At 38.4% G+C, this 23,769-nt stretch overlaps 2 protein-coding genes across 4 annotated transcripts in view; both read left to right on the top strand.

The window, feature by feature from the left end:
* Positions 1-23,769, top strand: part of CHST9 (carbohydrate sulfotransferase 9) — an 88,637-nt gene that overhangs the window by 46,332 nt on the left and 18,536 nt on the right. For all 3 annotated transcript variants that reach the window (XM_051775418.1, XM_051775409.1, XM_051775423.1), the window contains one exon: positions 23,498-23,535. In XM_051775418.1, the coding sequence (XP_051631378.1) occupies positions 23,498-23,535 (38 nt within the window). The remainder of the gene's footprint in view (positions 1-23,497; positions 23,536-23,769) is intronic.
* The window catches only part of AQP4 (aquaporin 4), a 51,010-nt gene continuing 50,735 nt past the window's right edge, over positions 23,495-23,769 (top strand). Inside the window, exon 1 of the mRNA XM_051775467.1 lies at positions 23,495-23,535. The gene's annotated coding sequence lies outside the window, so the exon portion shown is untranslated. The remainder of the gene's footprint in view (positions 23,536-23,769) is intronic.

Below are 23,769 nucleotides of genomic sequence, written 5' to 3'. Positions count from 1 at the left end.
TAGCTTCATCACAGAGCATTTCTGTCCAGCATCCTCTCTTTCTTTATGGGCTTGAGTATTTGTTCTCTTTTTGCAAATTAAATTCTCCTTTGAGGCTTAATTACATGAGGAAGAAGACAACTAACACAGGGAAAACTGGGTTACCCTGGGCCTGTTTATGATACTGAGACTGAAAATTGGGAAGATAAAAATGGGCAAAAGAAAGATTAGCAGAGTTGATTTAGAGTCACACCTGGTGTTTCCCACCCAAGAGTAATCTGGGCTTGTCTGTGGTGGGCTGACCCAGCAAGACCCATGGCCAGAGAGATCCCAATTGATATTTGCAAAAGAAAATGGATTTTCTATGATGGGGCTGTTGATGTGCAGGTAAAATCACTTAGCACAATTTCTAAAGCTGACATCCTTTCAGGGTAAAAGCAAACCTTTTGTGGTCACATGAATGTTATGTGATCTATTTAAGATTATGAATGAAGTCTTTATAGACTGCACATGAGATCTTAGACAGGACTGTGGTTTATATCATGCCCATATAGAGAACTTTGCATTTACACATACTTGTTCCTTGAAAATGTATCCTGTTACTACCTTTTCCAAATAGAGAAAAATGTCTTATTTTTCCAGAGGTCTTCAAAATCAATGTTACATTTTTAGTCACCAAAAGCTACAAAGGCATACACCTTCAGTTGAAAAATACACCCCTTTTATTGCCTTTAGAAGAATTACTAAGCCAGGTGCATTGTAAGAAAGTTTAGAAGCTGGTCTTTAAAGCCATTCTGCTATTTTTGCAATCTATGTGCATTGAAAGCTACCTCTCAAGAATTTGCCTCTCAAGATAGAGATGTGTTTATGCTAATGTAATTTACTTATCTTATTTAAAATAAATCTAAAAGAATTTTGATTGTGATTTGATAAGAGTATTTTCTTGGAAAGGTATGCGTTAAAGGTCAAGTGCTAAAGTCTGTTTGGAAGAAACCAGGACCATTTGCATTAGCATCAAGATAGTTTCTTACCACATGTTCTGTGCCCTCAGCACGCTTTTTGAGCTTGGTTACCTGAGGAAAGCACTTATTCCTGATATTAGGACATCAGTTTTATCATATTCTTCCTACTTTTTGTCCGAAAATTATGCCCAAGGACTTATATCCTCAGGATAGTATCAGAGGACATGGGTTAGGCTGCTTAGTACCCGTGCAGAGGGCCATGCAGGGTGAAGGGCGCTTCATGCTTCGGTCCTTCTCTTCTCTGTCATGCAAGTCCTGAGGTTGGACTCCAGCTCATGTTTCTCTGCTGGCTTTCTGCCAGGTAAAGGGATTAGATGTAATTGTTTTGGGTGGTGCTAACAGAGGGAAGAGTACAAAAGGAGGGCAATGTCTGCCTTTGAGTGCTGTGGGAGGAGGCCTGTGACTCTTCTTTTGTGGCTGGTACCTTGTTAACAGAATTCAGGAAGACACAGACTTACCCGACCAGAGGTATGCAGACCTTTAGACTCCACTACCCACACATCCCTTCATTGGTGTCTGGGTAACTGGAAACCTGTGCTGGGAGGCTCTGGGTAGGTCACGTCTGGGTAGGCTCTCTCATCACCCTGTGTCCCACATCTTTTCCCTTAGAGGAAAACAAGAAACTGTCCAAACCAGGTCTGGATTTGACCTCATCAAAATCCACTTACAAACTCAAAACTAGGAAATCTGCTGAGACCGTTGTTCAGAAATGGTATGAAATCATTCGGAAATTGCTGAGACCACTCGTGTTTGGTTTTTTTTATTTAATATTTCCATTCCTTCTTATCAAAAGGATGGAAAACTTTATGCTGCTTTTATTGTAACAACCATGCTCTGGGATTATAACATGCAAGTCTCTCTCTGCCTCTAATGGCTGAAACTGCAGTTTACAAGTGTGCTTTAAAGTAACAGAGGTGGAATTCTTTTGTTGAAAATGTGGCCCTGGAACACGAGTTATTCTATTAGATGCCCCTTTGATGATGACTTGTCCCCCTTGAATCACGCTGGAGAAGCAACATCCTAAAATTCTTACTCTGGGTGATGGATTTCTCTCTCAGACTAGTAAAAATGACAGCATTTTTTCCTCCTCATCAAATTGACCTCTTTCTTCTGTATCCAAATATAACTCCTCTTGCTTTTTTGAGTTAAATTATGCACAATTACAGCAAAACACTATTCTGAATTTTGTCATGCGTAGTGATTTCATGATTAGTACTTAGGCTGCCTTCACACTTGGGCATTTACAAGTTGATTAAATGCCTTGGTTACCTACTCGGATAGCAGTTGTTACAAACTTGCAACATTTTGGACGGAGAGGGGTTCTTAATCCTTTCTAAAAAATTCACAGAGGTGTAGAAAAGGTATGAATATGGGAACCTTGGCTTCAGTGAAGAACCAAGTGCAGACAGCAGTTTTTCTTCTCAGCTTTGCTTCTCTTTTACAGCATTCCCTGCTTGAAACCTGAGGTCCTCTGCTCTGTGGTGGCTGGGCTGACTCTTTAAAGGTGCCTATAGCTTATGGTAGTACAGGATTGAGAGGGAAGTGGGCATGATGCAGCAAAGAGGCAGTGTTGGTGCTCCCTCTCCTCCTCCCACTGTGGTGGGAGCTCAGAGACGTCCATCTCTGCCTTTTGTACCACCAGGGGCAGGTCTGTGTCAGTGCTGCAGGCACAAGCATTTAAAAGGTCAGTCTGCCAGCACTCCTCTATGAAAGTGCCAGTTGTCTGTTCCTAAGAAATATAGAAGTGAAAACCTGCTTTAAGGAACTCCACCTTCTACTTTCCTTATCAGTGGTTGCAATTCAGGCTTGAGAATGCTTCAGCCCTCCTGCCTACCAGCCCCAGTGATACCATTCCTTTACTTTCTTAGGAAGCTAAAAAATATTCTCCTTCTCATAGAAATATGTAGTCATTGCTCTTTAAAAGAAGAAGATACAGAAATATATATATATATATATAAACAGAAAATGAAAATAATAACAGTCTCAGATTTGAGTGGGTTTCATCTTGTTGCCCTGGGTTGTTTTTTGGGTGGCATATTGGGCTGATCTGAGACCCTTTGTGTGTGCTTCCAATTTCTTTTCAAAACCAAATGTCACTGCAAGACTCCGTGTGGGGTTTGATTTTCTTTTTTTTTTTTTAATTTCTCAATCTTTCAGTAGTATTAATATCCCTTCCACTGTCTATACAGCCTGGCATCAATATTCTACACCTTGTTGCATTTAGGTATTGTTGACTATCGCTGAAGATAGAAGTTCTCAAAGTGTTACTACTCCCCTTGCTGGTGTGTTGTAGCCATGGCACTCAGATACTTGGCTTTCCAGTGAGAAACTGCTTCTTCCTATTTGAATTCATGAGGATGATTTTATGAAGAGACAGAGATGCATTTAAGAGTATAGGTTTTTGTCTCCTTTCTTATGTCGTGTGACTGTTAAATAGAATGATTTTCACTCGTCTCTTTGATTTACACGGGTGTGTAACTTGGACGTGTGTGGACCCATCAGCAGAGTTTTACTTGCGATGGGAGCTATTTAAACAATGACATGATAGCTATTTTAGCTGTTTTGTTTTTCAGAACGCTTTATTCTCTCGAATGAAAAATCAAAATGGCTTATAGACATTTGGGTAAAGATTTACTGATAGTGCTGTATTAAGGGGTAATAATAATAATTACTTTTCCAAAAGTTGAAATCTGAATTTGTTTAACATGGTAACAGTATGTTTTTTTCTGGCCCCATGTGACTGATGAGATCAAATGTTACTGCAACACCACTTTCAGGTAAAATCAATTCTTCATCATGCAAATAGAAAAGTCTGTACAGCTCTTTTGCCTCACTGTACAAATCATTAAAATTTTAATTTGCGGACAAGAGATTATAAATAAAACTAGACATGGTTTTTAGGAAAATTGGGATCTTCACAAGGAAATTGCTGGGGTTTTGCTTCCTTTTTTTTATACTTTGACAAAAAGTAACAGAAGCAGCACAGAGCTACATTTCAGGAATTCATCAGCTGCAGCCCAGAGTAATGGTCTCCTCCTACATCTGGTGTTATGCTGGAATAGCTTTCACATGATTTTATATAAGCAGGATGTAAGTTGGTTTCTTGTTTGCCCAGTGCTGACAGGCCATGTGGGACCAGACTGAAATTCTGCTGGGTGTCCAGTAGGTAACCAAAAGTAGATTGCAAGTGAAGAATGCAGGAATAAAACAATAATTTGTGATCCCTTCCCAAAGGGCTCTCCCAGTTCCATGTAGATATTGTTCTAATAAGATTTCAAAGTAACTTTAAAAAAAAAAGTTATCCTTGTTCTTTGGAGGGCCCAAAGTGGAGAAAAGTTGGTATTATTTATGGGAATGGCTCTGAAATGTAACAAAGCTTTAGGAAAGGTGCAGGCAGCTCTGCTGTCAAGAGTGCTGGTGCCCTGGGCAGTCATATAACACCTACAGTGAGACCAGACTTATTGGCATTGTATAGTCTAGTCTTGCAGGGTGTGTTTGTGTTTCAAATAAGGTATTCCATATCTTGCTGTGAATTTTTTTGGTTTTGGTTTTGGTTTTGTTTTTTGTTCAGAAGGTGGGTCTGTGTCTGAGGACAGCAGCATGGAGCCCAGTGAGCCACTAAAAGAGACCAAGAATAGGAAAATACACCTTGTCTGTGCTTATGCCTGTGTACAAAATCAAATTAAATGTTGAGTAATAATGGACTGAGGTCAGAGCTGGTGATGTGCAGCTTGTGAATATTGAGCCCGAGATGCAGAATCTAATTCTCAGCCATTAATTTTCACTGTAGCAGACCAATCCATTTCATTCAGGGTGCTTTGCCTTCTTTCATATAGGCAGTCCAGATGAGGTCTTCTAACCCCTTATGTGCTTTGCAGGGAGCCTTTGTGGTTAAAGCAAGGGAAAAGTAGGGGGAGACTGTCACCTCCATCCTGTCATCTGTCACCACAGTACTATATCCTGCAGGATACACTGCTCTTACTCTGCTTTTTGCAACCCATCTGTTCTTTATGCTTATTTGAGAGCATTCCTATTTAAGGAATAACATTTTCAAGGTATATATTTAAAATATAGGTTAGCACTTTTTATTGTTTTTCTGTCTGGCTTTGTGTGGCATACTGGAAAAAATATATAAGAGATCTGTGTCTGCAAAGGTTTCTGTTTGAGTGGGCTAAATTGCCTCCTTATAAAAAAAGCACAGAAAAACACCCCAAAATTTTTAAAATTAATCCCCCTGAGGCTTAATGTGGCTAGTTGAAGGCACTGTGGATTTCTGTGTAATCTGGAAACACAGAACAAATCTTCTTGTTTTACTTTTAAATTAGAAGGGGGGGTTTTTTGTTAACTAGAATTGAAATGTTTCAATTATGAATAATGCCAGGAGAACCAGCACACTTGAGTGGGTTTAATGAATTGCGTGTGTTCTTGCTGCTTTGTGAATGTGTGTGTGGTGGTGGAGTTTCGGAAACCTGTCACTTAATATATACTGGAATGCATGTTTTATTTATGATATATTAATTTTTACTATCTTAGCTTTTTTGTTTTATGAGCAGGGTTTCTGCAGAGCCCTAAGATCATTTTAATATGTTCAGTAGAAATTTCCACAGACAATGAACTGCAGAGCTTTATGTCTCATGAAAGTGTAAGAGTAGCATGTTTCTTGTCTACATTTATTAGCCTTAAGAAGGCATTGGATTTTTCTGTCATGATTGAGAAAATACTTAAGAGTGGTTTATTCCTTCTGCTGGGTAGATAGTCTGTGTATACAGTTCTTCATACATATATATATGTCAATTTTAACCAATATTAGCCAATGTTGAATATGAACAAAGAGACAGAAATGTAATTACTGTGCTAAAACTTGAGAACAGGTACTAACAATAAAGCTGTACCCTATTTTTGACAGTAATTTGAAAGGTCAAATTACAATTCAGAGCACCTTAGTATTGGTGTTTGTTGGTTTTAAGGAAGCAAAATTTTCTTAGAAGATTTGAATTTACTTCAGTGCACTTTATGCTGTCTGCATTAGAACAATTTGTCTCTTTTGCCATGTCCTTTTTTGTTTTATGAGCTGTTTTTTATCTTCTCTAGGAAACTGCTTACTGAAAAAGCTATATTTTAAGCCTTCAATTTGGTGTTCCAGAGGAATATAGGAGTACTTCTGACTAAAACCCCAGTTTTACAGTAACTTGGGAGCACACTGGCAATCTACTAGCTTCTAGCTAGCATCATTGATTATTGTAGTGCAAAGACAGTGAGTACAGCAAAGAAAATTAATGTGGTAAGGTTATTACTTCATTAGAAAAACCAGAAAATATAATTCATGCTCATTAAGTGTGAAGACAAAAAAAAAACATTTTCATTGAAGTGTTTTTATTTTTAAAATAATGCATAGCAAACAACAGCATTGCTTAAATTAGTCATTGTTGGTCTTTTAAAAAATGACCGAGAGCTGTTTTACAAAGTGATGTGTAATTGTCAGTGCAAGATTCTCCACATTAAAAAGCCAAAGACAACACCTGAAAAAATAGAACTCTTATTTACAGAAGAGCAATGAGTAATTTTGAAGTGGGACCCAAAAATCTGATCATGGATCTATTCTGTGTATATATATATATATATACATATATATATATACACACATAAAATTTATAATATATAATGTATTATATATTATAATATAGTATAGAAATGTATTATATAATATATAATAATAATAATGATATAGAGTTTTCTTCTGTATTAAGAATAGTTTATAAATCTTCAGCTTTCACCTTAATAAGTAGCAGGACAAAGTAAAGACATTGGTATCTTTTCTATGATTTCTCTAATTTCACAAATTTAACATGTTTGACGGACAAACATTTTTTCTTTTGAAGCTGTTTTTTTTCCTGAGAGCTCATTTATAAGCCAAGCTTCCCTAAGTACATGTTTTTCACTTACATCTTTGGAGAAGATCATGGAGCAGGGAAAGATACATGTGTGCCTGTTTGCTCCAGCATGTGGGTGGGCTGTTCTGGGGAAAGAATGCCTGATTTGAGGTGGGCTTCAGTGTGCACTGAGGGATTTGTAACAAGAGACAAGGCCTGGCCCAGAGTTAATTCTCTCTTCTCCTTTGCAGCATCACCACTCAGTGGCAGACAGCTCTTAGAAGCAACAGCAGCGTATCAGTACAATGGATGTTGTGTAATTTAAACCCACCACAAAGCTGGCTATGTATCTCTGTCGAGTCATGGGAATATGAACATTGACTTCGGTGCTACTTATGCATTAAAAGCCTTGTCATGTTCCAATAAGAAAGACAGATTTTAGGCTAACACAGTGATTGGTGTTTATTGTTGTTATTCTTACGGATAGAGGTAGGTTGGCTATTTTGCTTCGTTTTCATTAAACAAAAAACCCCAAAATAACAAAAAACCCCAACTAAACAAAAACACCCACAATGTTTGAGATACTGAGAACCAAAACTGTGTAATGCTTGGAAGTGACTGAACGTTATTTGGAGTTGGACTTTGTCACTAGAGGGCACTTAGTCACATAAAATTAGCCATATTTGGTTGGTTTGTGGTTTTTGGTAATAGCTTTCCTTTCTTCAAAATATCTTCTAAAATATTTGTTGATTGTATTGGCTTTTATTATTGATTTAAGATTATGCAAGTATAGCCATAAATATCTCCAAACAGAAGAGTGTCAGGGGATTGATATGCAGTGAAACATTTCCACTGATACAGGGGATAAAGAGGAAAGGCTAAGGAAAAGCTACAGTGCACAGGGTTTAGTGCATAAAACATTCAGGCTAAAATTATACCAAAAGGCTGCTCAATTAGTATTAATTTAATTAATAAAACTTGAAGTGGAACAAATTATCATATTTAGCAGCAGGGGTGTATAATCACAAACACACATACAGTTCTTGAGTAACAAAATCTCTGCTGTAAATTTACAAATGTAAAAACTCCCGTTATTGAAAACAAACAAAGCCAGAGCCCTCCTTTACACATACCAGTCGTGAAGCACCTAAGATACATAGTGGAGTGCTCTTTTATGAATGGGTTTAAAATACTTCACACTTCATTGTATACCATCTAGCTTCATTGTGCTCCAGTGATTTGTTTTGCTGGACGCTGAACCCCAGCGATTTCAGATGGGATGCTTAAGGTCCACTGGCAACCTGGCCACACACAGCTCCTAGTACACCTGTAAAGCTGTCTTTGTGCTGGGAAAATAGTGCATTTTACCTACTGGCTCCATGGATGTGACAGTTTGCCGTGGGACCTTTTCTCTCCATAACCCTCTGATGGATAAGCAGTGACAGTGGGCTGGAGAGCTGATGGCCCAAGGGGTGTCCCAAGTGGGTGGGGTTTGCTGTATTTTTTTTCTGGCTGTTACTGCCAATCACAGAGAGAAAGAAGGCACTCAGGGACTGCATCTGCCAGGCCAGCTTAATGTTGAGGTATACAGAATGCCAAGTATTAGTTTACACATGCTTTCAGCAAGTGGCATGTGGTCATGGTGTGTCTGTCAGCACTGTCCTCAGCTTCTGACCAAAGCTTGCCGTAGAAGGCCTTGGTCCAGTGTTTCTTGAGGGTTCTTTAGCTGTCTGGGTGGTCTGACATGTTAGTTATCAAATTAATCAGCTGTTGTGAGGGAGTGAAACCTGGGTGAATATTCCAGGTATGAACCTGAATGAGTCTGGGAATGGGAAGGGATGGTAACTGCCAGACCACTGGTGACAGAGATAAGGTGAAGTAGAAGCAGTGACAAAGACCAAATATGCTGGAAACACATTCATGGACTTGAGGCCAGGTCTAGCTATCCAAGTGCCCTCTACATGGCTTCTGTTCCTTCACACATGGACATGGAAGTATTTTCTACTCTGTAGGTCAAAGAAAAACAGCTTTACACTACCAAAGGGTAGTGTACCCTCTAGCAAAACCCTAGAAAATAACTTCCTTCAATTCTCAATAGCTAAGGAATTTCAAGCAATCCTCTTGGGCAGAACCGAGAATTTAAAGTGTAAGTCAGAGTTGATAACTTTAGATTATTGCTTAAGCTGGATGCAAAGTCAAGACTACTGAGACTGATGTTTTCTTGGTCCCCATTCACGGTGCTGGCTATGGCTTATAAGAACTTTGTCCTTGATGATGAAGTCTTATCTGTGTAGGCATCAAGGTCTGCCGCTCTGTAGTATGTGCCAGGTACTCAGATGGCCTGTATACGTGTTTCACTATGTATATCATATTGCAGGACAAGGATTTACAAGCTGGAATTCTTTTTTTCTCTGTCTGTCATGATGAACTTCACTGTAGTACACCTCCCACCACATTTCTTGGAAAGATAAGGTGGACGTCTGAATTCATAGTTCCACTGAATGTTGTTAAGAGAAATTTAAAATTCTGTTTTATGAAAACAGGATAAAATTATGCAAGAAATATTTATCTGCATTTTTTTTAATGGAAATCTCTCATTGTAACTTGCAACATAGAGAGGAATAACACTTCTTACTCTTGTAATCAAAAAGAAATAGATTAGAAATCAGTTCTAATTGGAGCGTTAAGAATGAGTATTTAAAAAATTGGAAAGTAAAGTATTCTCTAGTTTTGCTGCTTAGGCATTTTAAGTGAAGCAGGTAGAGGGCAGTAGGTGCTAACTTTCAGGTTCTCTTCTCCATTGTACCGGTATCGGGCAAACTGCTGGGCTGCTCTTAGGCTGGGATTGTAGGTAACCTGATTTCACAAGGAAATGGATTGGGAGTACTCACACAATCTGTTAACAAACTCTGCAGTTGGACCTGTAACGTCCTAGACTGTTAAAAGTGAGCCTTTTGCTAAGACTCAAGAATCAGCAATGAAAGGAGTGTGGGCAATTGATTTGGGGGTTCTCCATGCAGGTGAACAGCTGATGTTGCCTAACACAAGTGAGACATTCTGTGTCTTGGCCAGATTTTATTTTTCACTTTTAAAATAAATGAAGTGATAAGCATTATTTGCCATGAAAATGAATCTCTGGAAGAAAAGATTAATTCCCTCCTCTAGAAGGAGAAAAATATATAGGAGGATGACGGTATGAACAAAGCTTAATTAAAATATAACTGTATTTAATCAATGCAGTATAATTAGAAATAGTGCTTAAGAGTTCATTTTAATGGCTGTTGGGCTATTTGTATTCTTTAAATTAATATCTGCCTTATGAACAAAGATCCAACACAGCTCACTTCTCAGGAAGGCTCATTTGTTTTTCTCTAGTGATTTTTGTGTAGTTCCAAGGAAGCAGAACCAGGAAACCAGAAAACTGACAGGTGGTAAAAAATTCACGTAATACCTTCTGATCACTTGGTGTTTCCAGTCTGTGGCATAGAAAGAATGGTCTGGTGTTAGCATCTAGCTTAGGATGCTGCAGGTCAATCTCTTGCTTGCCATACACTTTCTAGGTAACTTTGGCAGTCACTGAGATCATTGTGTTTGTTTATTTTTCATTGCACACAGAGTCTAGTACTTTTAATACTCGGTAAGTCTGTTCTTCCTTTTCCTTGGAAATTTATCTAAGAACTGGTCAGTCCCCTGTGGTTGGAGACGTGTATCAGCTTAACAGGAATGGTCAATAGCATGTGCAGGTGGTGCATGTAATTATTAAGGGTGTCCAGACTGTGAAGTGTTTTAAACTGGTGCCTTCCTTTTTTAGCTGTCTTGTGTTGTTGCACATGCACACAGAAGCAGTACTGGCTGAGACCAGAGTTCAGTCTTGCTCAATATCCTAGCAGCAAAGTGAAACCTTCTCACATTACTTTCCCAAACTCCAGGAGTTTGTGTTTCAGAAACTTCCTACGCCAGAGGTGGTTTTTTTGTTGCTTATCAACCCCCAAAGGATTTCCCATCTCTCAGCTTGTTCGGTTGTCCCCTTAATCCATGTAAAGTTTTAGCAGCCATAACATCCCCTGGCAAAGTGTTCCTGAGTTTCCTTTCTCAGTTGTGTGGAGAGCTGCTTCCTCATGTTTGTTTTCAACCTGCCATCTGCCTGCTTCGTCTGATGCCCCCAGCCTTGTGTTACAAGAAGCAGCAAACAGTCAGTTCTGATTCACCCCTTCCATGTCACTCATGATTTTACAGATCTCTATCTCCTCTGGATCATTACTTTTCCAGGTTTTGTAGCTGTTGCTCCTTGTAAGCCAGTCTACACTTTCAGTCCACCCTCTTTTCCTCTTCTTTAGTTCTGGACATGAATGGAAGGATCAGAATTGCATATAATATTTGACAGAAGTGTGTGAATATACAGGAAAAAAATAGCTGTTTTTTGTTTTTCCTCTGGTCTTTAATTTGCTTTCTCTAACTTGTGAGCATGGAGATGGTGCTTACATGGAAGTTTTACCACCCCAAGATCTCATTCGTGGGTAGCAGTGTGCTCAAAACTCAGTTTGGAGTCCCCTACTTTTGAGTCTTAATTAAAAGTTTCCCCCTAGAAGTTTTCTAGCATCATTTTGTATAAATTGCACTTCATATGACATTTTATTACCAACCTACTCTAATAAAAAGCTCTTTAGGCCCCATTATTTCTACCCCAAATAGCTTAATATCATCAGTAAACATTTTCTTCTCCGTGTTTGGTCCCTTTCTTGGGTGATTTCAAAACATGTTGAAGAGCATGGGTGTCCTTGACATGAGGCAGCAGGACTCCACTGGTGACTTTCTTCCACTGTGAGAATTGACTGTTCTCTCTCTTATATTCCTATGCCCTTTTTCCTGTCTTTTAAACATTCGGTTTTCTAAATCTGTATAAAGATGATCACTCTAGTTCTGTGTCTGTTAAATTTCCTTAAGAAGCCTTGTGAGGGAGATATTATCAAATACCTTTCGGAAAGCCAAATAGACAATGTATCTGAGTTTAAAAAAAAAAAAAATGGAGTCCCGTACAATGCAATCTCTGAAAGAAAATAGCTGACTGTCAAGAGACTTGTTATTATTACTCATCTGAACTATTTGGTCACTTGTGACAAACCTTGGTGTTCTGATGCTGATGGATCTGTAGCAGCTGGGCAGATGACGGCTCTGAAGATGTGGATTTACAGGAGGTTTATGCCGATCTAGATCTGAGTGTCCCTAGAAGAGGACTTCTCATTGCCCCCCCTATATTGTTTCCAGCTGTATGTCTCCATCTGCACAGCTCATGTGGCTGAACTGAGCTCATATGGTTGAAAATCAGCCTATTAAGCAAGGTGAGAATTTTTAGCTGAATCAGGACTGTGATGTGTTACGACCCTGCCATGCAAGTGCACTAGTGGCTACTGCATGGGAGGAGGAACAGCACATCACTGCAGCTGCAGCGAGAGCTGGGCATTGAGAAGGTTAAGCCAATCATGAAACCAAACCCTAAGAAAAGTTGTTTGTATAAAGGGGTATTTTTAGCTAAGGTTATGTGTGTTGAATATGACTAGGTGGTAGCATGATGCCATATGTTTTCCAGCAAAGCAATAGTAGTCCACGTTGCATTAATAGAATGGGTCTAGTCTCTTTCCAGAAATGAGAATTAAAAATTGAGGGATTTCTTTATGACTTGTATTCTTCGTGTCTGTGGTTTCTCCTCTGACTGGTAAGCTGTTACTATGTTTAACCTAAGTTTGGTGCTATAGAGTAACAACCAGCGATGTTTCTGGTTTATAATGTGACCCTGGGAGCTAATTGCCTATAATCCAGGGGACAAAAATTATTGTTGAAAGTAAGAACATTACTGGTATGTTTTTATTAACAGAAGAAATCTGAAACTCTGAGCTGTTTGTATCTCTGCTCTTCCAGTCTCTGACTGTATATCTAATCAACCATCCATTTAAAAATGCTGGGCACTCCTTTCACCCCCTGCCAGCAACATCAAGATGTAAAATTATTTTTTCTGAAGATTTACATCTCATGTGCTTGCAACATTTGGACCTAGCCTTTAAATTGTAAGCAATCCAAAGTATACAAATCACTTTAGTTATAGCAGTAGGTCAATATGTTAGTAATGCCCAAAAGTTATATAGGGGGTGGATGCTCAATTATCACATTTTCTTTTTTAGATCCCTCAGAAGGCAAGAAATTCAGTCCTGTCAAACTGGCTTTTTACCCTTCAGTAAATATTTAAGCAATAGTAATTGGTGTGGCTTTAGTCCAAAATAATTTCTAATCTGAAGAGAATTTTTCCACATTTCATTTATGTTTCTTTTTACATTTTAAAATCAGATTCCATATAAAGAATTGTGTCCATTAGAATTAAATACTAATAGTAAGCTAAATAGAAATATGCCTCTTTCCCTTAATCTGTGGAAATACCTGAAGACCTTGTCCCTGCAGTTAGCAAGAAGCCAATAAACAGTTTTATTGATAATTGGATACAATATTGACTTTGTTCTTCTGTCTGAACAAAAGAGAAATGTCTCATCTTGAGTACTCAATTCATTAGAAATCAGTAATTTACATCGAATAAAGACACCATATTATGTGACTGTCACTTAGTACTTGCTGAACCTAACTTGGTCTGTAATTCTCATACCAGCTCAAGTCAGACTTGCAGAATTACTTTTTGATGCCTGGAAAAGAATGCAGTTCACTAGGAAAGAATAGACAAAGTGGGTTTTTTTCAGTCCTTAAAAAAAACATGTTGGTGCTAAGGACTCTCTCAGAATTCCTTTTTCACCTTTGCAGATAACACATTAATCCTACCCTCAGTTTGAGGTACCATCAGGGCTGCCGATATTAGTACACACTCATGGTTTGCAGACTGGGACTGAGTAGGCTTGTCTCTTAAATCAGTCTGCCAGTCATGAACATGACTGCAATTTCATCTGTAAATTCCACCTGTCCTTGCTGTGCCAGGCATGGCACATCCTATGGAAAGATTACTTACCTTGTTGTCGGAAGGCTGCTGTGGAAATAGTAGTTGTGAGCTACGTGGTCACGGTCTTCTCATAGGTCTCCATAAAACTGCACCTGCACATTTATGGATGCAAATTGTACCTAAGCACCAGCTTTTGGTATGTACGTATGGTCCTTTGCGAGCACCAGCAGAATATTTTGTGGGCAGAAAATTCTGGTGTGTACAACACTTGCAGGTGTGGTTTTAAGGCCTATTTGACAATTCACCCTCTGTGCATGAAAAAGATGCGCTCTACCTGAGAGCGTCTGCTTAGACTCTGCTCGAGTGATCAAATTGATACAGTGCAGCACTTATGCTTGAGGTGCTGGGGTACTTTGCAGTTTCTGGGTACTGGGTACCACCTTACTGCTGTTATTTTGAGTCTCTGTTTAATTAAAAGGAATCATTTAACTATGTTTTCAGTAGCATATGTGAGTTCAGTTCTCATAATGATTTCTCCAGCTGAACTTACTTCATCACCCCTGCCGCTTGCCACTTTTGAACACATATCCAAGTTGGCGTAGCAAGGATGGCACACAGAGGGCAGCAAAATGGGCATTTCTAAAGCAAGCAAAAGGCTCCTGCCAAAGCAGAATATGGTGCTGTTTGTGAGGCTTGGCGCGTCAGGTTGTTTCACCAGCGGGCAAGGAGGTGACTGCAATTAGCCCCAGTATGTGCAATGTACACTCGGTTGCTATTCGGCTGGCCATAGCTAGTGGCAGGGCAGATTGCAAGCTTGAGCTACAGATTTGGCTTTGAAGATGTCAAGCATAAAAGAATATTTTATTGCATAATCTTAATTTTACTTTCATATATTTGGTGGTGAATCCTTCACAGACTGGCCTTCAGAATTGGTTCTGGGTTTCTGCGGAGGTGGTCTCTTAAGGTCTCGGTTAAATAACTGCTGCCAGTTCTTTCTTATATTGTTTTTCTTTTGCTTCTACCCATTAATTATTGTATACTGTTGTTTTTTCCCCCTAATCAACTACCTTGGAAGATACAGTTTGAATATTCTGATGTTCAGAGAACATGACTAAAAACATGTCAAGTTTTCACATGCCCTTGGACTCTTCTGGTTGAGAATTGCTTGTGCATCATTATCGACTCTTCTTGCAAGGAGGTCCTTAAAATAACATCCTTTTAGTGAAAAAAGAAAAGCAAAAAAGCAAAAAAGAACACCAAAATCAAACAGTACTAAAGTTGTGTGTGCAGAAAATCAGCTATATATGTTAATTAGGGCTATAAACTATCTTTACCTAAGAACCTTACTTCTTTATAACAATAAAAACTGAACATCCATAATCTTTTCCTAAAGTGGAGAATCAGTGGGAAGATGATGTGCTCTAGACACCAAAAATTGACTTAAGGTTACAATAATCAAATAAGTAACCTTATTTGATAATATAAACTCCTTTGGTAATGCTTAAATAACATAGTCATGAATGACAAGAATAAAACCTGTGTATTCTCTCATAATTCACATATCTGAAATTGACTACTTAGATTTAATACTCTCATCAAACTATCCAAATCCATTTGAGAACTGAATCTGTAGCAGTGGGTGAGCTTCCCACTCTCCTTCTCTATCCCCAATTTCTTTTGAGTAGCACAAACCTGAATCCTTGTGCAACTTGGATTCATATTGTATTCTCAGTCATGGATGACCTTTTACAAATGACTTCCAATAATTACAGCTGAAGTCAACCACAAGATGTGGTCGTAAAAGGTCATACTCTAGTTATACGAAGTGTAGATAAATTTGTACTCCCTGCAGCAACTGATTGCTGTAGGTTTTTGGTTTGTATCTGACCAATTTTAATTCAGAGCTATGCATTAGCAAAGGTTATGTTCTAGCTTTGTTTCTCTTTGCTTTTCTTCTCCTAGTTTTCTTTCACTATAAAATTACTTGGTTTAGAGAATTTTCTAAGTTTTCCAGGTTTTAAGGTTCTATTTCAAAGGGCTCATATTTCACCTTTTTCTTTTTCCCTCTGTTCTTCACTAGTGGATTAATTCCAGATACTCATGCATGTAGCCTTCCTCGTAAATGTGAGTAGTGTCTTCTGTAAGTGTCACATCCTCATTGGAGAATATTCTACATGTAACTGGAATAATTTCTGAGAAGTTGTTTGAGGTCATTCTGCTGAGAGTATGCCTTAGAGTGGCACATTTAGACCTTAAACAAAGAAAGAGGTCATATTTAAACAAGTACAGTTTATTTATGTAGGCATAACTCAGAATGAGTAGTAAATTGAAAGAATATTTACTCTCATCACCACTGGTCACTTCCTGGCCTTTTGTTGAACAGACAATTCGTCTCCTTTTTATTTCTGAAATACAGAAACTGTAGACTAAGGCTTCCCATGGTGACTTTGCTGTGAGACTCTACTTTGTAATTAGTGCCAAGAAGTTCAGTTTTTCCACCCCTGTTTGGGCTTGCTGTGTGCTTAACTTGCACACACCACTGCTTCTGAATCACACCAGAGAAGCTCTGTAGCTCAGCTGTTTGTGGTGCAGTTATCGTAGCAGGTGAGTCAAAATAAACTTCTGTGGGCATAACCCTCTAGCAGCTTGTGTGCTGTTTCCCACTGGTACTGGTGCCTTCATCTGCATATGCCATTTCCAGGGTATTCTAATTAAGATTATATCAGGATAGTGTGCTCCACAGCTGGATATCAACTTATCTTCATTATAAGTGAAAAAACAACTGACCTTTTTAAAGATATGGTAGATTGGATGGTCATGACTCCATGTGGCTTTACCTCAAGATGGTTAATCGGACTGCAGATTTTAACTGGACTTACATTCCTCATCTGGGTGGGGGCAACCATATGTTCGTAATATGGACAGAAACCAAGCAGGAACCAAAACCGAAGGCAAACTTGTGCAGTGTTTCAGTCCACTGTGAGTGCAATGCCTAAGCTGCCTAAGACCATAGCAGGGTATGTTAGAGAGCTGTATGTCCTCAGCTTTATTACTGAGTGGGGTCTGAGTATGTAGATTCAAGCTCCAGTTGCTCTCCATGGGCTTTTCTATCATGACAGCTCTTACTGGAATGTTCTTAGAGTAAATATCAAACAGTTTTCCTTTGTCAGAAAAAAAATCGCAGTCAACCATCCAAGACCAGGTTGATGGAGCTCTGAGCAACCTGGTCAAGTGGAAGGTGTCCCTGCTCATGGCACAGACATTGGAAATAGATGACCTTTAAGGTCCCTTCCAACCCAAGCCATTCCATGATCCGTCACAGAATCATATACTAATAACCTTAATATAGGAAACTGCAACAGACCAGCTGATGGGTGAAAACAACTTCCTTTGTGTCAAAGCCCAGAAACCTATTTTGTGGAATATAACTGCATGAGCAATTGAGGTTGACACAAGCATAGTCAAAAAGGCATTTTAACTGATTATGTGACCTGTCTCCCCCCCAGATGATCATAATATAAAGCAGCATAAAGCACCATACATAACTAGCAACATGAAAGTGGAAGCTAGTGGTCCATGTGATTTCAGATGAATAAACAGTAGCCCTTGCAGTGTGGGAACTGAACAGTTTCTACCATTGGATTTGGATCACATTGTGATAGAATTTGAGCAAATGCATGTACTAAGACATAATTAGCTGACCTTTGCTTGCCTATTGCAGATGAGTAGGTATGCACAATTTGTTCCATTCAGTTCCCTAAGAGGTCAGGAACCTGAAAAAAGTAGTGAAGCAGTTGGATAAAAGGAAAAAGGTTTTCAAAGCAGTTGCACAGTGAGCTGTAAGACAAAACTGAAACAAATTTCTCTTGTTGTTAGATACAGCATGAATGCCAAATAGATACTGGAAATATACACCATGTTCATCTGGAAACCACCCAAACCATATCAATATTGTGTTGATGTTACAACCAAGTATGCTGTCTGGCATGTTTCCATTATCTCAAATCTTCTGTCCTTAAAGGAAAAAATATGTCAAATTTTTGCTTTTCCTTTTCCCAGATATAGAAAGCACAGTCTTCTAGAAGAAAACTGGCAAACAAGCCTGTTTACTGATTCTGTTAGTGGGCATCCTGGCAATTCTGTCTCATTGGAAAATATTTATCATTGCTGTTGAGGCAGAGAGCAGATAAAACTTCAATTTTTTAATTAACTGATATTATAACATCTCGTTGCCCTGACTGCAGTTACACAATGTTAGCCAGTGCAGGATTTGGTCCAGGAATGGATTTGAGTTATACCCCCACCTCCTTTTTACACTCAACAGAATTAATGAATGAGGGCCCTCAGTCCTATTAAGACTAATGTTTCTTTGTCAGTCCAATTTATTTTTTTTCCTTTGGGGTTCCTTCTTGTTATGACTTCGTTAGGTGGAAACTGAATGGTCTATGTTAATCAGCACAGGACATTTGGCTACTCAAGCTTTCGTAAGTGTTTAGTTTCCCAGGGTCCTTTGAACCTCCCAGGGAACAGTTCTGCATCCTTATTAGAGACTGACAATTAAAGGTCTGTTTTCATATCAAAAGTAATCACGAAAAATTAGCTAGGGAGACCTTGGAATGCTGTGAGAGTTTCAGTGTTTTGAGATGGCCAACTTTCCTTCATTTGCTTCAATCAGTATCAACTTGGGTTTCTTTTTATGTTTCCTACTGCCAGGGCAACTTATGAGTTGGCATTGTGACAACTGAGAAGGATTATGCAATACCAAGAATATGTGATTAATATATTTTAGGCCACTGTAAGCATATTCAGTTGCATAAATATCACAGAGGTACAAAAGTAAGCTAAACTAGGTTTTGAAGGCAATGCTATAAATGAGCACTTTCAGTTTAATGAATTCCTTGTTAGAAGAAGAAGGAGATGCTGTGCAGATCTACAACAGCTCTGTTGCTTATAGACCTCTGAGATTCTGCCAATAATTTATAGGAAATGTGTGGTTCTGTCCTAAATATTTTAATCTTTGTATGCCAAGTTTCAGGCTTTCAGAGGAGATAATCTGTTGGTGTCACACCGTGTCTGTTATAAGTCTGAAAAACAATTCTGAGTGTTTCTTCCTCAGGCTCGGGTGCCATGGGATATTGCTGCAGAAGTTTATCACAAATGAGTGCTTTGGTTTCCTTTTACTTCTCAAAATCCGCTCTGGTTGATTAGGACACCAGTAATGAAAGTGGGGTGGATCATAATTGAATAGGTTGCATATGTGTTTATTTAAGTCTATAAACATAAAGTAAAATACAAAGCTGTTAGTGTGTGTTTGTCTCACAAAGTGGAAAAACAAAATTAAATTGGTATTAGAACATAAAATTCCCTCTTCACAACTGATTTCTTAGTAATACCATTCCCACTTGAAGTTAAGTGATGTCTGTGTCAGACTATGCATGTTACTGTTTCAGAGCAAGGCTGAGGGCCCCCTTTGCCCTCTGAGATCTCCACACTTTTCTCAGCCTGCTTGGAAACCCTCAGATACTTGAGAACAGGGAGACAGACCCAAAACTTCTGTTCATCCCCTGCCTTGCTGCCATGGCACAAATAGGAGTAGAATTATCTGAAGACTTAAGGAGCAAACTTTTTATTCTAAAGCCTTTATTTTATTGACATTGCTTGAAGTATAAATTGGGATTTGATTTTTGGAAGGAAAAAAAATTAAAATCCTTCGTTGCTAGGTCTTGAAGCAGTCATGTCACATAAATTGGCAGATCTGTATATTTAAGGGATTTTGCTCTCTAATTAAATACAGTTAGTAGTGTTTTGCCTTTTGAAATGAAACCTTTGTTTTTTCATCTACATACTTAGGGAACAAACATGCTGTCAAAATCCTTAATGTATCCGACTGTTTGAACATAAGAAACAGCATCAAGCTGTTATTTGTTCTGTTGGAGTGTACTCATATTTCCAATCTGAATCTTTTGTACCTGGTGATCTTAATTATATTTGAGCTGGAAGTAGTTTAACATTAAAGGGAATTACAGCAGATTAATCTGTAAACCTGCACAAATATCACATTCCTTTGTATGGAGGTAAGCAGGGCGTAGTGTGCATAATTACATGTTGTTCTCTGTGTAGGTTGTGTGCATAAGGCTGAGGAGTCAGTGTTGCCATTCCTGGTGACAGCAGCAATTAAGGCACACTCTCATTTCTTGCAGTTGTCAGTTACATTAGAAAACATATGTTATTTCTCTCAGTAAGATGATCTTATAAGGACAAGCAATAAAAAAAAAAAATATTGAAAAACCCAACTTGCCCTGGAAACAGGAATTAATATACTAATGAGGGAATGAAAATACAGAGAAACTTTTAAACAATGTTTGTTGTAATATTTTTTTAAGTGATATAGCTTGAGGTCAACCCAAGAAGGCCATTTATCTCAACCAGTCAACCATCCATTACACTTTTTGCAAGCAGAGAGACAAAAAAAAAAATCAGTAAAAATTCATTGGGAAAGGTATGTTTTCCAGTACTGATGCAAAAATATCATTGGAATCCAGTTGCAGCAGTTTAGCCTCAGTTAGCATAGCACGAAAGCACAGCCTCAGCAAATAAGAATCATAGTTTATACTAGTAAATACAACTTCTGAATCACAAAGTTGCAGCAATTGTAGTTGACTATAATTAATGCCTTTTGATTTGCTTGTTCTTTTAAGGCTGGTCAGGTGGTACTATTGAGCCCATTTAGGAACAGTTTGCCAGAGGACAGGTAGAAAAAATGAGTTTCAGAAGAAATATAGCAGAAGAGCAAGCCATTCACAAGCAGTCTGAGTTGTGGAAGGTATGTTCTTGACTACACCAGCTACTACTGGGCAGCTTCCACATAAGTTTTCAGATGGCAGTAAATTTCCTGGTTTGTTTGATGTTCTTGCATAAGCTGCTACCTCATTGCAGTGGCTCAGGAAAAACTGTCATAAATTTTAAATTTAGGATATGTACATCTGCCAGAAATGAAGCTTCTTGCAAGTGTGAAGTATTACCCGCATTTCATGAGACTGACGCAGGTGTTGCCTGTAGGACTGGCTGACATGTTCTGACAATTCTCGTTTCATCAGTGTCCCATTGCCTCATGTCCTTTGAATTTGGAGCACTTTTTTCAGTGGAGTTTCTTTAATCCCTCTGGTGAATGTCCATGGTCACCACAAGTGATCACACAGCACCTAGACAGAAACATCCTTCTCAAAATTGAGAGGGCCAGAGTCACTGTAGGAGAATTCTGGGGATTTAAAAAGCAAACAAACAAAAACCAAAAAAAACCCAAACAAAACCCGAAACAAAATAAGACAAACAAAATTCTGCCTAGTTTCAATGGTTTTCTGCCCTACTATTAGTCACTGGCAGCTGGAAACTGATTCCCCTTCAGCACTGTAGATATTGTTCTTGTTTTTTCACTGCTTTTCATGATGTTTCTTCAAAATAGGCCAGGACTTTGCAGGCTTCCCTATATAATGATGCCAATATATTTCCACCCTAATTTGTAGCATGTCTGTTATTACAGACCTTGGTCCCTTCTGAGTACAAGTGCTGACTATGCCAAATTCACGTAGTTATTCTGTGATGAGGACAAGGATCATCTAGCGAATAAATGGAGAACACAGTATTCAATTTGCTGGTGACCTTGAATTTGATCTCTCTTCTACCGTTAACAGCCTAGTAAATCTCTGTCCTGTTTAACCCATGTTACCATTGCTGTCGTATCATACAGTCACTTCTGCAACTGCCCTTTCCTTGATACTTACATTTAAATCACCAAAAGAAGAGAACAAGGAAAGAACTATCATAAATTCCTCTTCACCTTTTTCTTAGCAGTGTCAGAAATGACTGCAAAGGTCTTTCACAGTCTTTGTGTTCTTTTTTTATATTTGTCTGAGGTAGAAACCATAAGTTTGATTGATAATGCAATTTGCATCTCAAGGCATCACTGGAAATACAATGGCATGAAAGGCTACTCTCGTGGAGCACACTTTTCCCTGGGGGCTGACTTTAGAAACTCATTGATGTCACTTCCTTCCTCAGTCAGCAAGTGAATTTTCACTAATTCTCAAGACCAGCTGTCCATGCTGTCAACAGAAAGTTATTAAAATTCCTTTAAAGTGAATCAAAATAGCCTAAAAACAAATGTACTGGGAAACAGGAAAGCATCAGTATTCAAAGTCCACAAACCTTTGAGCAAAATAGTGTTGATCTAACCAGAGATTTCAAACACTCTGCTTTCCTAGCAACTTGTATATCATTAGAGAATGCTAAAAACACATACTCCTTTAATCTTCTATTACCAACAATCTATTTGGTTAAAATATTAGTTACAAGAATAAATCTTATTTCTCCCAAAGATGAACTCAGTGAACAAGGGACTACATTTTAAGAAATCTCCCCTAAATGATAGTTGTGTAGAGGGTTTTTAGCTAAAAAAAAAGGATAATTTTTATATTTAGCAAATGAAAACACAACACAAGCATGCAGGAAGTAATTATCATAAGAGACAATCTTATAATATAGCCTAAAGTAATTATCTGAATTATCTATAATGCTTTCATTGAAAAGAGTAGTAGTCTCAGGGATGAGTAGGGAAGATAATTCTCCTTTAAATAGAGTCTTTATACTGTATTTTAACACTTTATATATTTACACCTCATTTTAAAAATTCTGTTTGTGCCACACATATTAGTATGGAAAAGTTCTGTTGAAAGGGAGTATCATTTCCAGTGCTGGAGGTGGCAGCCACCCATGCTAGACAGTCTCCCCTGACAGTTAGTAGTGGTACTGACAGGTTGTAAGTCGTGTCTCCTATCATTATTATTTTTAAAAACCCTCTGGGTGCACGTAGCCTAGCTGGATAGGCAAGTGTGAAATTCCTGACTTTCCCCAATACATGTGGATGGTCTCCAAAAGCAAAGGGAGGGTAATTGATACCAGCTGCCCTTTTGACATCTAGTGCATGGGAGCAGTAAATGAGACAAAATTGGTCGAAAAGAAAAGAATAGTTTTTAGGTGTCTTTGCTGCCAGGGTCCCAGACAGCTGTAGAAAGCAGTGCATTGTCCAGGCTCTGATTATATCTCCAGGAGCACACTGAAGGATGCTGCAGAAGAAGGCCAGAATAAGGAAACAAAACCATCATTCAACTTGCCGCTTTGTGATATTATCAGGATAGAATTTCTCACTTGAGCCAGCTGGTGCCGAATCTCAGTCTTGACACAGACACGTAATTTTATTTTAAGGTAATGGCAGAAGCTGCTTTCCTCCTCCAGTGGTCAGATCTTGAGCTGGATGTTACCAGTTTCTCCAGCACATAGTACGCTCTCACTATATTAAGATGCTCCATAGCACATATTTGAAATTTGTTGCCTCTCCTTTAAATTTTGTGATTTCTTTGTGGTTCCAGCTTAGCAAGATTGGCTACCCTATATCAATTATCTTTTTATCACATCTTGATTAAGAGGGGCTTGTGTTTCTTTTGTTTTAGGTAGATTTCCATTTTGAAGTTTCAAGTAATTTCTACATGTTAAATTCTGTTTCTTAATTATAAGGTTTGATTATTTTTTTGATTAATTCACTGTTTATTGTTCTGTGCCATGTATATTGATAGTGACATGTCCAATATCATCTTCATTAAAATATGTACAAACTAATTCTTTTCTTTCTCTTTCAGAGTCTGGAAAAAAGCTGCAGCAACAGATAATTAATCAGGTATTTAGAAACATTCATGCTTTTTGTTACTTAATTTTTCACGTAGAAGAGTTATAGCAATTAAAAGGCAGAAATCCACAGGATATGCTAATATTAACAATGCAGATGTGCTAAGGAGCATGCATCAGACTACTGACTGGCTCTGAAGATATGTTGAATTAACAAAAGTAGCCATTGTTTTGATTTAAACCTAAGATTTGCCATTTAAGCAATTTAAGTCATCTACTTCTCAAT

The sequence above is a fragment of the Manacus candei genome, unplaced genomic scaffold, assembly GCF_025592945.1.
Source record: "Manacus candei isolate 608988 ecotype Guabito, Panama unplaced genomic scaffold, ASM2559294v1 h1tg000008l, whole genome shotgun sequence".
Lineage (NCBI taxonomy): Eukaryota > Metazoa > Chordata > Aves > Passeriformes > Pipridae > Manacus > Manacus candei.
Note: the sequence above shows the minus strand (reverse complement) of the source record. Positions and strands in the feature narration are given on the sequence as shown.